Source organism: Mixophyes fleayi, chromosome 1 (assembly GCF_038048845.1).
Source record: "Mixophyes fleayi isolate aMixFle1 chromosome 1, aMixFle1.hap1, whole genome shotgun sequence".
Taxonomy (NCBI): Eukaryota; Metazoa; Chordata; class Amphibia; order Anura; family Limnodynastidae; genus Mixophyes; species Mixophyes fleayi.
In genome coordinates this window covers 412,936,061-412,949,254 of record NC_134402.1, presented here as the reverse complement: position 1 = coordinate 412,949,254, position 13,194 = coordinate 412,936,061, and the positions used below count along the sequence as shown (strand labels likewise).

The 13,194-nt window shown below is 40.7% G+C and overlaps 1 protein-coding gene across 5 annotated transcripts in view; it reads left to right on the top strand.

Annotated features, from left to right (window-relative positions):
• Positions 1-7,671, top strand: part of SREK1 (splicing regulatory glutamic acid and lysine rich protein 1) — a 62,567-nt gene extending 54,896 nt beyond the window's left edge. For 2 of the 5 annotated variants that reach the window (XM_075182668.1, XM_075182660.1), the window contains exons 11-13: positions 2,781-2,873; positions 3,936-4,065; positions 6,431-7,671. In XM_075182668.1, the coding sequence (XP_075038769.1) occupies positions 2,781-2,873; positions 3,936-4,065; positions 6,431-6,562 (355 nt within the window). In that variant the 3' untranslated portion in view covers positions 6,563-7,671. Of the gene's footprint in view, positions 1-2,780; positions 2,874-3,926; positions 4,066-6,430 lie in introns of all 5 variants that reach the window. The other 3 variants (XM_075182653.1, XM_075182643.1, XM_075182676.1) reach the window with 2 other exon arrangements.
• The last annotated feature ends 5,523 nt before the right edge of the window (positions 7,672-13,194 follow it).

Genomic DNA, 13,194 nt, shown 5'->3' with positions numbered 1-13,194 from the left:
GCTGGGGAGGGGTATTGGGGTCCCTAAGATTTCAGGGATTCTGGTCCATCAATATCCTAGAGCTCAGAGCGGTTCACAGGACATTGCTAAAGGTGCAGAGGTTCCTAACAGGGAAGCCTCTTCAAATCCAATCAGACAATGGCACGGCCGTGGCATATCTAAACCACCAAGGGGGAACTCGCAGTGTGGGGGCCAATGCGAGAAACAGCCAAGATCATGACATGGGCAGAGCGCCACATACCGCAGATCTCAGCCGTGTGCATCTAAGGCGTAGACAATTGGGAGTCCGACTTCCTCAGCAGGAAGAGGGTCCACCCAGGTGAATAGTTCCTCTGCAAGGAGGTGTATGCCCTCCTAGCAGAATGCTGGGGCATGCCAGAAATCAACCTCATGGCCTTCAGGCTAAATTACCAGGTTCCCCTGTACTGCTCCAAGTCTCTGGATCCTCCAGCATACGCCACGGACGACATGTCAACACCGTGGCAGTTCTGCCTTGTATACCTGTTTCCCCCAATACCCATGCTCTCGTGGGTACTTAAAAAGGGAGCGGGTCCCCGCTATCCTAGTAGCCCGTCATTGGCCTCGCAGGGCATGGTTCTCAGACATTCTAAGCCTGACAACGGACCCTTCGTTTCACTTGCCAATGCGCCCAGATCTCCTCGTCCAGGGTCCCCTCTTCTGCCACGATTTAAATCGTCTTGCTTTGACTCCGTGGCTATTGAGACCCTAGTACTCAAGGCCAAGGGATTCTCTCAACGGGTTATTGACACCATGATCAAGGTCAGAAAACCGTCCTCTTCGACCATTTATCACAGAGTCTGGAGAATTGACATACTCTGGTGCGAGGCGCAGGGGTTTCATATTTCTTTTGGCCTTCCTACAGGAGGGCTTAGATAAAGGACTCCGTTTGGGGTCCCTTAAAGTCCAGGTTTTGGCGCTCTCCATATATTTCCAGCGGAAACTGTGGGCTTTCAGCGAGGTCCAGACTTTCTTGCAGGGGGTTCTTCATGTTCAGCCCCCCTTCACTCACCCGATAGAGCCCTGGGATCTCAATCTGGTGCTCAGGGCGCTCACCCAGCCGCCATTTGAACCTCTTCAGACGGCTGAACTACACCACCTCACTTGGAAAAGTTTTTCTTTTGGCTATCTTGTCGGCTCGGAGAGTGTCTGAGTTAGCAGCGCTCTGCTGCAACTCCCCCTTGTTTTCCCACCACGATAGAGTGGTCCTTCGCACCAAACCCTCCTTTGCTCCAAAGGTTGTCTCCAGGTTCCACTTGAATCAGGAGATTGTGGTGCCGGTGTTCCGCCCCTTCCGTTCAGTCTCCCACCTCTCAGGGCGACTTGCAGTCACTGGATGTGGTCAGGGCTCTGCGGTGCTATGTCGACCGCACAGCCAAAGTCCGCAAGACCAAGGATCTCTTTGTCCTGTACAATGTCCAGAAGCGTGGTTGGCCTGCGTCCAAACAGTCGATTGCTCGGTGGATCACCTCCACCATCAGCCTAGCATTGGCCGAGCATCTCTAGCTGTCCCAGATTCGCTAAGAGCTCACTTCACCAGAGCTGTGGGCGCGCCATGGTGCCTCGGTGGAGCAGCTATGCAAAGCGGCCACATGGTCATCTGTCCATACGTTTGCTAAGTTTTACAGGTTGCAGGGCTTCGCATCCTCAGCTGCAAGCTTTGGCTGTTGAATATTGCGCGCAGCCGTTCCAGAGCATTCCCTCCCTTAGGGGCAGCTTTTGTATGTCCCCAATGTCTCGCCGTGTCCCCCAATGGCAGGAAAGAGAAAAGAAGATTTTTACTCACCGTAAAATCAATTTCTCTTACTCCATTGGGGGGACACTGCGCACCCTCCCTTGCTCTGTAAATGGTCTGTTATGTGAATTTTTATGCTTCTATTCTTTGCCCTTCAGGGCAGCTCCTTCTCATACACTTGGTTAGTCAAAACTGAGGTATCCACAGGAGAGAAGGGGCATAGTAGAGGAGGGGAGTAGAGATCAAAGAAGTTGATAAGTGCCTAAACTACCCACTACTATACCCCAATGTCTCGCAGTGTCCTCCAATGGAGTAAGAGAAATTGATTTTACGGTGAGTAAAAATTATCATCTTACCTGTGAAAGGGAACTGCCAATATGTGAAACTTGGTCTTGTCATGAAGAGGGAAAATTGCCCAATCCTGAAGTTGCCCAGTCCTGAAGTTGTTAATCTGTCTACTTAATCAACGGTTTGAAAAGATTGGAATTTGGACTCCCTTTCTTATTCACTACAGTAGAAATTGGCAGGCAGACAAGACTGCTGTTGGCTTATTAATTTGTTGCAACAATATTACTCTACTCTGCAAATGAAATTAAACCCAACACACTGTGATTTGGGTGGCTAATTAGGTCAGGCCACCACAACTTCTGGTTGGGACAATTGGATGTCAAAGTGGATGTGTAGTAGAATGCATCTGACAGTGTATGCAGTCATCGTCCTCCCACACTAACAGCACCATAAGTTCTGGCCATTTAACACTTTGATCAAATGTTCAGAACTTTCAGATTTTCCATACAAATCTATCGCCTAACAGTTATGTCGCTCAGCTAGGTTTATGGCCAGCTAAAATCCCACAGGAAAATTAATTTAAGTATTCAATCTTCATATAGCAAAACAATTAATATTTGGAGAACGTCTTACTAATTGGGTGTAATATAACTTTTTAATATTAAATTTAATGGACCTCTGCCAATAATCTGTTGCATAAAATTAAAGCTATTACAGTTAACAATTTTTTTATTTACAGGGAAAGGCGCAAAAGGAGGAGTCGAAGCCTTTCAAAATCCCCCAGAAGTTCTAAAACTGTAAAGAGGGTTTCTCGATCTCCTTCTCCTAGAAGGTATTACTTACATGGCATATTACTTGTTGGAAACAAACACGGAATTTGTTGATAACCTCCTCTTATTTGCCGCTACTTAAAAAAACAAAAACAGGGCAATATATCTATATATCTCAATATCTATATAGATATAGTGTGTGTGTGTGTGTGTGTGTATGTATATATATATATATATATATATATATATATATATATGTATATATATATATATATATATATATATATATATATATGTATATGTATATATATGTATATATATATATATATGTATATATATATATATATGTGTATATATATATATATATATATATATATATATATATATATACACACACATACATATAAAACGGATTGCTCTGAACATACTGCATTCTTAAAATTGTATCACTTTTAAAGATTACGCTACTTTCTTCAGACATCCTGGTCATCAATAATAAGCCCAAAAACATTGCTCCAACATCTGTGTCTGAAGTTTCTAGGTACCGTACACTAAGGAGTCGGTGCCTGTTGTAAAACTATAGTATATTTCCATTTTTAAACTACATATACACAAGGACATGCTGATGCTGTTTTCATGTGTTAAGTAGGACTGGTTCAATAGAATCAACCCTTAAAATGTTTTTGCAAGTGTGACGTACTTTTTTGACAAAGAGAATTCAGTTCTTTGCGAGTACTCCACCTACCTTCGCTTGAAGCTTCTTGAACTTCCTTACTTAAAGAGGCAAGTAGTACACGTGCAGCACTTTTGTATGAAACTTCAGGCATTGTTCATTTTCACACCTATAGCGTAAAGTTTTTGGTAGTGCTACAGAGCATACTGCACTTTAACAGTCTGTGGTCTATCTACATATTGCATTCAATGCTGTGGTATCAGGCTTTATTTTTGGAACAGGTTTCTCCCATCACAAAAAGAACTAAAAACAAAATCTGAACTTGCTGGAACTACATGCAACATAATATTATATTTAGAGCTGCAAAACAAAGATATCAACTCTTTATACTTAGCTCAATCTTTCCAGGAGTAAACACGTTCTTAATGTAATGTTTTCTTAGCAAAAATAGGAAGGAGAAGAAAAGAGGGAAAGAAAGGGATCACAGCGGTGATAGGAGGGAGAGTGATCGTTCATCATCCAGGAAAAATAGCAATAAAGACAAAGATTTAAGAGAATCAGCTGATAAGTACAAGATAAGGGTAAGCAGTGCCTTTTTGTTTATAACATCTGTTACGTGTTCCTAGCTCTAAGGACAACAGACAGCCAGAGCTCACACACTCCTGACATGGAGACTAAAACTAACAGTTTGTGCAAATTCATGTGTGTAAAATAGAGGCACTATTTATTGAGTTAAAGATAAAAAATAGAATTGGGTGGGGATTACATAGAATCAAATTTTCTACTAATGTACCTTGTTTTTGTGGAAGTCTGGGTAGCACAACCATCTCTCACCCTGATGGCGTAATGGAGGAACAATAAAATATTAACATGAAGCATGAATTGCTAATCTCTTTCGGAAAACAGTTGTATATTTATAATTTTTAGTGTTAATTATTTTGTGTACATTTTATAATATCCGGTTTTGCTTTACTACTGAACTACGCTATACTTGTACCATCATACTCTATTCTTTTGCACTATATTTTCTCTTTCTCTTGGGGAATAAGCAAATTGAACTTGAAGTGTATTGATTTCCAGCACAAGGAAAAAAAAAACCATCCGTTGAGGATGATTCAGAGAAGAAATAATGATCTAGTGAAGATGGATTAGGGTCTCCAGAGCAATCTGGACATTTAATGTGCTCACTTCCTTTTGATGCTGCTTTGCCTTACCCAAGTAGCGATCATGACAGCTGTCACAATCATTTATAAAGACTCTCAAGGTCAACAATTGATGAATTATGAACAAACATGAGGAATGTTACGGAATGCAAAGTTCTGTACATGAACTTTCCGAATAGAAACAGAATAAAATGACTGCATCTTGCAAACAACAAAGATATTTCAGTAATACCCTTAACATCCAAGCCTGAGGAAAATATGAACATAACTGTGATCAATGAAGAATACTGTCATGATGGGGCTGGGGGCAACTTGATAGAGGACATGCTCATACATCCACAGCCAGATTAACTCTGTTCAGCTGCGAGTCCAAGAGGCAGCGGCATACAGCAACAGCAACAGCAAAAAAAAACATGTCTATTTGACCATAGCCCAGCTACCAGCACAATGTGATAAGTGACAAATTTCTGGGAATGGGAACTTCATATTCTGCATTAGCATTAGCCATAAGTGGAAAAACATGCTAACAGTATAATGGCAGATGAGATAAAGTTGAGACCATGATCCCCCAGAAGTTTGTACAGTCACCTGTTAATGATCACACACACACACTGCACCTAGGTTTTCCACAAGGCAGTAGCATGATGCTGCAAACCACACGATTAAATGCAAGGCTACAACATCTGGTGGAACACTAGGATGTTCTCTGCAAGGACTTAGATGATGCAGTGAGGAGCATAGTCCAGTTATTTTTTTTTAAATTATTTTTTGCAATAAGTTTTTATTAAATAAGAATATTCAAAATAAAGGACATCCAAGCAAACAGTCCTACAGTTGCAAGATCAGAACTGATATATAATCCTCATTGCAGCCTTTTTTTAAGAACATGTTACAGTTTCAACAATAAATGGCTTTACAAATGTCATGCTTTTGAATGGAGGCCTTTTTTTAGGTGAACATTAAACATTTTAAGAGAGGGACAAAAGTTAACCTAACAAAAACATAACATGGAGAGGGAAAAGGCTGGGAGAGATAAAAGGAGATGGGGTGGGGGGGTCACAGGAATCGGGTTTCTGTCTTCGATGGCAAATATAATCATTTAGGTCATTTAATAACGTACGGTAATTCATTGAAACTCCTCGTGAGGAGGCTATCTAGAGAAGTTAGAATATTTCTCAGTGTCCTGGAACTCTAACCACTGAATCCACATGAAGAGGATCAAATCATTCATATATCCACAATTCAGTGCAGGTGAACCATTTTTTTAAGGTTGGAGGAAAGAAGGAATGATTTTTAAGATATCAATTGAAGGAGGTGGGTTAAATAGCTAATTCCTGCCATACAACATCAAGCGTCAATTAAGTTTATATGCACCACTGTGTCTTAGGACCTGGATCTCTTTACGACAATATTAGCGTAAATCTACATATTTTTTGTGAGTTTGATACTGATACCTATACATTTTTTTAAATCCCCTATCTGGTTCTTTTGTTGCTCTTTGCACTTTTACCTTAAATTTCAAAGAGATGTGGTTTCTTTTCATGTCTACTGGTTTTCTTTGCGTTACCTTTTTCGTGCTTATTAATTCTGAGTCTTCGATGGCACCCTTCCGACAACGTCTTCTGACTACTCTATAGATTTGCTTTTGCTGCTTTCCTTGCAATTTTGTGTCTAATCATGTGTTGCCTATTTTTATTGCCGTTTTTACATAATCTGTGTTTATAAATAGCTCTATTTGTTTGCAAGATGCTTGCAAATGAATTATTCTTATTTTGTCATTCAGGAAAAGGATCAAATAAAGTATGATCGGGATAGTGTGAATGAAAACATAGAAGACAAACATCAAGCAAACTCTCGGCACAACGGGAACTGTAAAATGAATGACAGTACTGCAGGGAAAACAGACGTTGCTTAAGCCTACACTATGCTTCTCTAAGAACTCACAGCCAAAATGATGATCATCTTTAGTAGGCCTCACAATGAACATGACGTGGGCATTACTTGCCCTTATCACAACTTCTGCTCATCTTTTTAATAGTATTGGTCAAGTGCGGTGTTGGATAGTATATGAACTGATCACAAAGACATGTACTACTAAATCCTCATTTCCATCATGCCTCAATATCTCTGTAAAGTGCTAAATTGCTAGAATACATACAATTGTTTTCCACCTGAAACTTCACAGCTGTCGGACAAGGTGCAAACACTCACTGGTGGGAAATGTCGCCAGTAATGGGAGTGTGTTGTTTTTTTATTTTATTTCCTAATGGTTATTAAAAGTTGCACAGACAGTGGGAGCATAAACCAGACCATGGTTGAGAAAGAGGTAACAGTTGTTTTAATCTGTTTAATGTTTCCACAAAACCCAAACTGTAACTGACCAATAACTGTTCCCTCCAGAATTTTAATACTAAAAAAAAAAAGTTATACAATGATGTTTTACATGTGTATTTTCTTCTGCAATTGTTGTATACTACATAGGTTATCATGCAAAATTTGTGACTTGCATTTTTTTTTTTTTTTTTTTTTTTTTTTTTTTTTTTTTTTAATGTGTGTGCGTTATCTCTACTAAATGAATTCTCCTATTTTTAATTGGACTAATTTGTTTAATTGTATTGAACCAGGACTTTCAACTTGCAGCCTCTGATCTGGACGTGGTCTAGTTTTGCTTTATTCTGGCACCTGGCTTCACCGAGAACAATCTCCATAGTTTTTTTTTTTGTTTTATTAAATAGTTTTCAGCCCAAGAATAATGAACACTGCAGGGAAAATTCTTAGGAACTGGTCTTCTTTATTAAAGAAGTTGTGGTGTTTGTTTTATAGAATGCTATTCTTCACTTATTACATTAGAGCACAAGTAAAGCTTCAGTGCCTTCTAACGGTGTGTGGCATGTTTTATGTGCCTGCGTCTTATAAGGGACGTTGCACCCCTGGAACATGGGTCTAGCTATTTAGTTATTTTCGCCTGTTGTCCTAATTTTATTAAGTTTCCCTCATTAAACTCTTGACTATTTTATTTAATAACATTTGCTCAATACATAGAATTATGTCATAGGTATTGGAAACTGTTAATGTAACATAAGTTAACTTTTGGTTTTAATAACTTACACGTGTTTTTGCTTATGTTGTGTACAGGCAAGAACAGGTGGTATTCACAGTCCAGTTTTGGAGTTAAAGTATGCGGCATATTAATGTTTTGCACCAAAATGACATGATTTTGTGTAACTGTACAATTAATGGTCTAAAGGATTCAACACTTTGGTAGCAGGCTCGGTTCCCCGAGGACCGAACATACCCGAACTTAGCAGATCCGAGTACAGAGGCAAGCCAGCTTGGTACTTTCACGCTTTTTTGGATTTGAAAACGAGGCAAAACATTGTTACGTCGTCGGATCTCGGATCCTGCGAGTTTTGGATTCCTTTTCAAGATCCAGCATAACGGCGGGAGGGCGGGCTCAAGGACAATTCCATCTTGCACTATTTTTCATAGATAAAACACCATAAAAATACACAAGGGGGCGCTGGTCTTCTCACTTCCCATTAAATTTATTAAAATACATTAATTTAATATATAAATGCAGATATCTTGTAAATATATTCATAGACAGTATAAAAAAAAGCTCTGCATATGACATAGAAATTCAACAGTACATTCTATAGTCCCAGAATTTATATTGGACGTATAGTATTATAGTCATGTGATATTAACAGTCCACTCCCGGTGAGGCAAAAACAATAAATAAGCATATAAATATATGCAATGTACGGAGATATTGGAAAAAATTAGTATGACTTCTTGCGTTTTGTGATATATTGCTCTTTGCAGTGTGGAATTACATCAACGAGATGTAGTCAGGCACAATATCCAGCCTATGGAATAGAAGATGGGTGTCGCGTATGTGCCCTCGTTGTAGTATGTTGAACTATTCCACTGTTGCTATCGGTATGGCAAATAATCACTTCAAGTCAAACCACACTGTTGGAATCGATATAATAAAACTCCGTTTTATGTGTAGATCTGATTAAAAAGTCCCGTACAGTGCACTGTATTTCATATCTTAATGGCCAAAAAGACTTCATATAAGTTTGACAGACACATAAACGGACCTCAGTCTGTATAGGTTAACTTGGAGTTAATGAAAAAGTCACCTGGTTTGCCGTGCGGCTAGACAGACCCTCCTGTGTGGAGCCATCTCTTTCGTAGTGCCGTGTAAATGCAACACATCCAGAACTCCGTATAAGTTGTTCAGATCCCCGGGGATATCGTGGCATAAAGTGGATATGCAAAGCTTTCAGTAAAAAACAGGCTTTATGCGTTTCTCGGCTATAGCCGTTTCATCAGAAGCTCAATGGATCTCAAGTATCCTGACAGTGTATATATACACACCCTCCTGCAGGTGTCTAATTGATCAATTGACTTCATTCAGTCCAGAATCACCTTATAACCTGATTAATTTATATCTCCAAGGTTAAAGGACTTCTGCATAATCTTTCATATTGTGTAAACTGTAATTAAATCACATGTAGTCTCTGGCTATACTGACAGTGTATGTCAGTGGGGTTTTTCCCCTGTAGTTGGCTCCGATTTACAGGAGCCGTGGGCCATCGTCCTTCAATTGCCAACTAACAGATAAGATTCCCTGACAAATCCTTCTGCCCCTTTCAGAGAGCTTCATTTTGAAAGGTCACATTGTGACCTGCTCCAGAATTAAACTGCACGAGTAGGGTGAGAAAAGGTGGGAACACAAGTTTCCCCTGGCTATTTCAGTTAATCTATCCTCCTTTAAAGGTTTTCCCCCACCCTGTGGACTTCCCATCCCCCCCCACCTTGCAGACAGAAAGTGTATGCATACTAGTGTTTGTTTCTCTGCAGAACATGATACAGACATTTAGATTACCACCGCTTCCAGATTACCTAGTTGTAGTTAGCCTACACCATGATTAACTTTCACTTAATATCTGTGGACTGAATTCTCCCAAATAAATGGAGACTGGCATTAAACACTTTTCATAAACATAGAAAAGCGAATCTACTGAACTGACGCTATATCTGCTCTAATAGGTTCTCTATATAAGGATAATCTTTTTTCAAATTATGTACTGCTATTGGACCATTCAAATACAATGGTGTTGCTTTTTTGTTTTATTCAGAATTCAAGACACATTCCCTTTGCGAAGAGATATGGAAACATGACATATTTAGTGGTCCTGGGCAATTTTAATCTAGTTCTTACTAGTATTTCACAACAAAACAGAAATCTATAGAAATCTGCCCCTTCAGCTGCCATCTAAGTATTAGTTGCATGACTTTAATGTTTAGAGAATTAAGTCATCTGATATGAGATATTTACACCTCTACATAATACCTACTTGTGTGTGTATAGCTGGTACAGATAAATTGGCACTCCAGGAGGCCAAAGACATAACCATATTCCCAAACACCTGGTTGGATCGTGGCCCTTTATTGGTTTAATGGGATATTAATCTCCATGGGTGTGGGTGTACATTAATGTTAACTATTGAGGACTTCATGAGAAGCTAAGCAGGTGCTACAAGAATCATTCAAACCTATAGGGTGGGAGATATTTGTATATTCATGTATTGGTGCTCACTGTGTGTAGAAACCAGAATAGGCAGCCATTTTAGAGCTCCAGCTTCTCCTTTCTATCTGTCCCCTCTCTGGTCAAGGTAATGGGTTGTGGGTTTTTTGTCTCTGTTAATTTGTCTCATAGACTGTTGGGGCTCTTTGGGTGTAGAGGCTGAGGTGACTTCTATGATGAAATTCACCTGTGCCGTCTGTAACTCCCAAGATGCCATCAGGACGGTCAAGCGCAGGCTCTTTGTGTGCAGCCTGCCAGTCTATGGATCACATGCCGTGTGTGCCATGAGTTTCTGGTTCTGACTCCGTGGAGTCTGCCTGGACTCTTGTCACTGTCAAAAACTGTAGCTTGCCCAATTAGTGTGGTCTCAGTCTGTGGGCGTTTCTTTTCCTATTCAGGAATCAGTGGTTTCAGTCTACCACGGATACCTGGGTATGGGAAGTTATGGACTGGGGGGGTACATGATCGATCTCCTTTGTTTTCCTCCCAGGTTGTTCTTCCCGCATGTCCATGAAAAGAACTGGCTCTGCTAGAGGTCATCTGCTTCCTGATTTGTTTCCGAAGTAGTTCTTTCAATTCAGGAACCACTAAAAGGTTTGGGGTTTTATTCCAACCTTTTTCTTGTTCTAAAACTCGACAGCTCGTTTCGTCCGATTTTGAATCTGAAATCTGTGAACACCCAGGTCAGGGTGCCCAGGTTCAAGATTGAGTCATTGCAGTTGGTGATTCAGAGTATGGAATGGGGAGTTTATGGTGGCTCTAGACATCAAGGATGCCTATCTGCATGTTCCTATCTGGGAAGGTCATCAGCCCCTCAGATTTGCTGCTTAGTGAGAGCACTACCAATTTCAGGCACTTTCTTTTGATATTGCCACAGCCCTACAGGTATTCACCAAGATCATGGCGGTCACGGCTGCTCTGTTTTGGTCCAAGAGTATTATGATCATCGCCTACCTGGACGATCCTCTTCTCAAGGTGGATTCCTCGCTGTACTCCTGTCTCATATCCAGGTAGTGACCCACACAGATGGATTTTCAAAAAGTCCAAGTTGACCCCAGCTCAACTAATGTTCTTTTTGGGACTTTTATTTGATACCAAACAACAGTGTGTGATTTTGCCTTCAGGCAAAGTTCAGGCACTGCAGAAGACGATAAGATCTCGCTGTCAAACAGACTTCTGTGCATTACTGCATGAAGGTTCTGGGCAGGATGGTATTGACTTGCGAAGCGGTCCAGTTTGCTCCATTTCATGCATGGGAGTTCCAGTTGGAATTCCTGTTTTAGTGGAGCAAATTCTGTCTGCTCTGGTATTCAGTTTGTCTCGGTTACGGAATCACTCCCGATTGATACTAATAACCCAAGTCTGTAACTGGATCAAGAGGAATGCTTAGGTATACAGTAGCACAACGGATACTCAGAGTAGTACTTGGTAAGTAGACAGTGGTTATTTAGTGCAGTAGCACAATGGATAATCAAAATAGTACTTGGTTAATAGAGTTCAGTACACAGCAGTGCTTGGTAATTTAGGCAGAGTTCAGTATACAACAGTACTTGGGTTAATAGCAATGTTCGGTACACAGCAGTGTTTGGTAAATACTTGCAAAAGGGACAGCTCCTGGACACAGCGTGATAGCATGCAGAGTTCAGTACACAGATGATCAATGGATCAGGAATACACAGGAGCTTCCACGGGAGGCAGGCTAGCAAACAAGTTGCACTGACACTGAGCATGTGTCGGTGTCGGGATTAGAGGCAGGTTTGAATGACCCGCCCCGAGGGTGAGTCATGTGACCAGGAAGAGTAGAACGAAGCAGGATTGTTACAGTACCCCCTGCACTGAGGGTGGACTCTGAACACCCTAACATGGTTTATTAGGAAACCTCTTCCGGAACTGTGAGTAACCTGGGGGCATGAATGCCTGAAGCTTTAACCCAGTTAAATGTTTCTCTGGACCATGGCCTCTCAAATCAACAAGAAACTGCCCAGAATTTCTGGATCTACGAGAGTCTAATAATTGCTTTATCTCGTACTAGCGGGAGGTGGCGATCTTCTGGTGATCGAGAACTGGTTCTGTACTACCAGTTTTAGAAAATAAACCAAAAAAACACTGGGTATTTGAAGAGGAAGAAGTTTTAGTCTGAAAGCTACTGAATTGATAATCTCAGATTTGAAAAGCTCCAATAAACCTGGGTGCTCGCTTCATACTGGGAACCTTGAGCTGGATATTCTTTGTTGATAGTCAGACCTTGTCATCTAGAAAAAATTTAGTAATGGGGCTTCTCTTATCGTAGAACTCTTAAGAGCGTGCAGAAGAGTTTTCCAAGTTTGTCTTAGTTTGTGCCCAGATGAGTGAAATGTTGCATACTAGGGAGTCCACCACAGGAATTGAAGAAATGGGAGTTTGAAAAAAAAAGTGGGTGGTCTGGATTGGCAGCCGTACATGACAAATAATGGAGAATTGACAATAGCTTCATGAAAATGATTGTTATGGAAAAACTCGGCCCACGAAAGGAGTTTGAACCAGTTTGTCTGATGGGCAGAGATAGACATTTGGAGGAGTTTTTCGAGTTCCTGGTTCGTCCGTTCGGTCAGTCCATTAGACTGGGGATGATATGCAGAAGAAAAGTCCAGTTTGATGCCTAACTTGGAGCAGAAAGTCCTCCAGAGCTTTGAGATGAACTGTGATCCACGATCTGACATGATATGAAGGGAACAGTCATGGAGACAAAACAGCTCTTTGATGAAGAGCTCTGCCAGCAATGAAGAGAATGAGAGTTCTTTAAGTGGTATAAAGTGAGCTGCTCTTGAAAAAACGATCAGTAACCACCCAAATGACGGTATGTGATTTAGAGGGAGGTTAATCGGTAATAAAAATCCATGGAGAGTTGAGACAAGGAACTTCAGGAACCGGTAGAGGAATAAGTAGACCAAAAGGTTTGTATCAAGGAA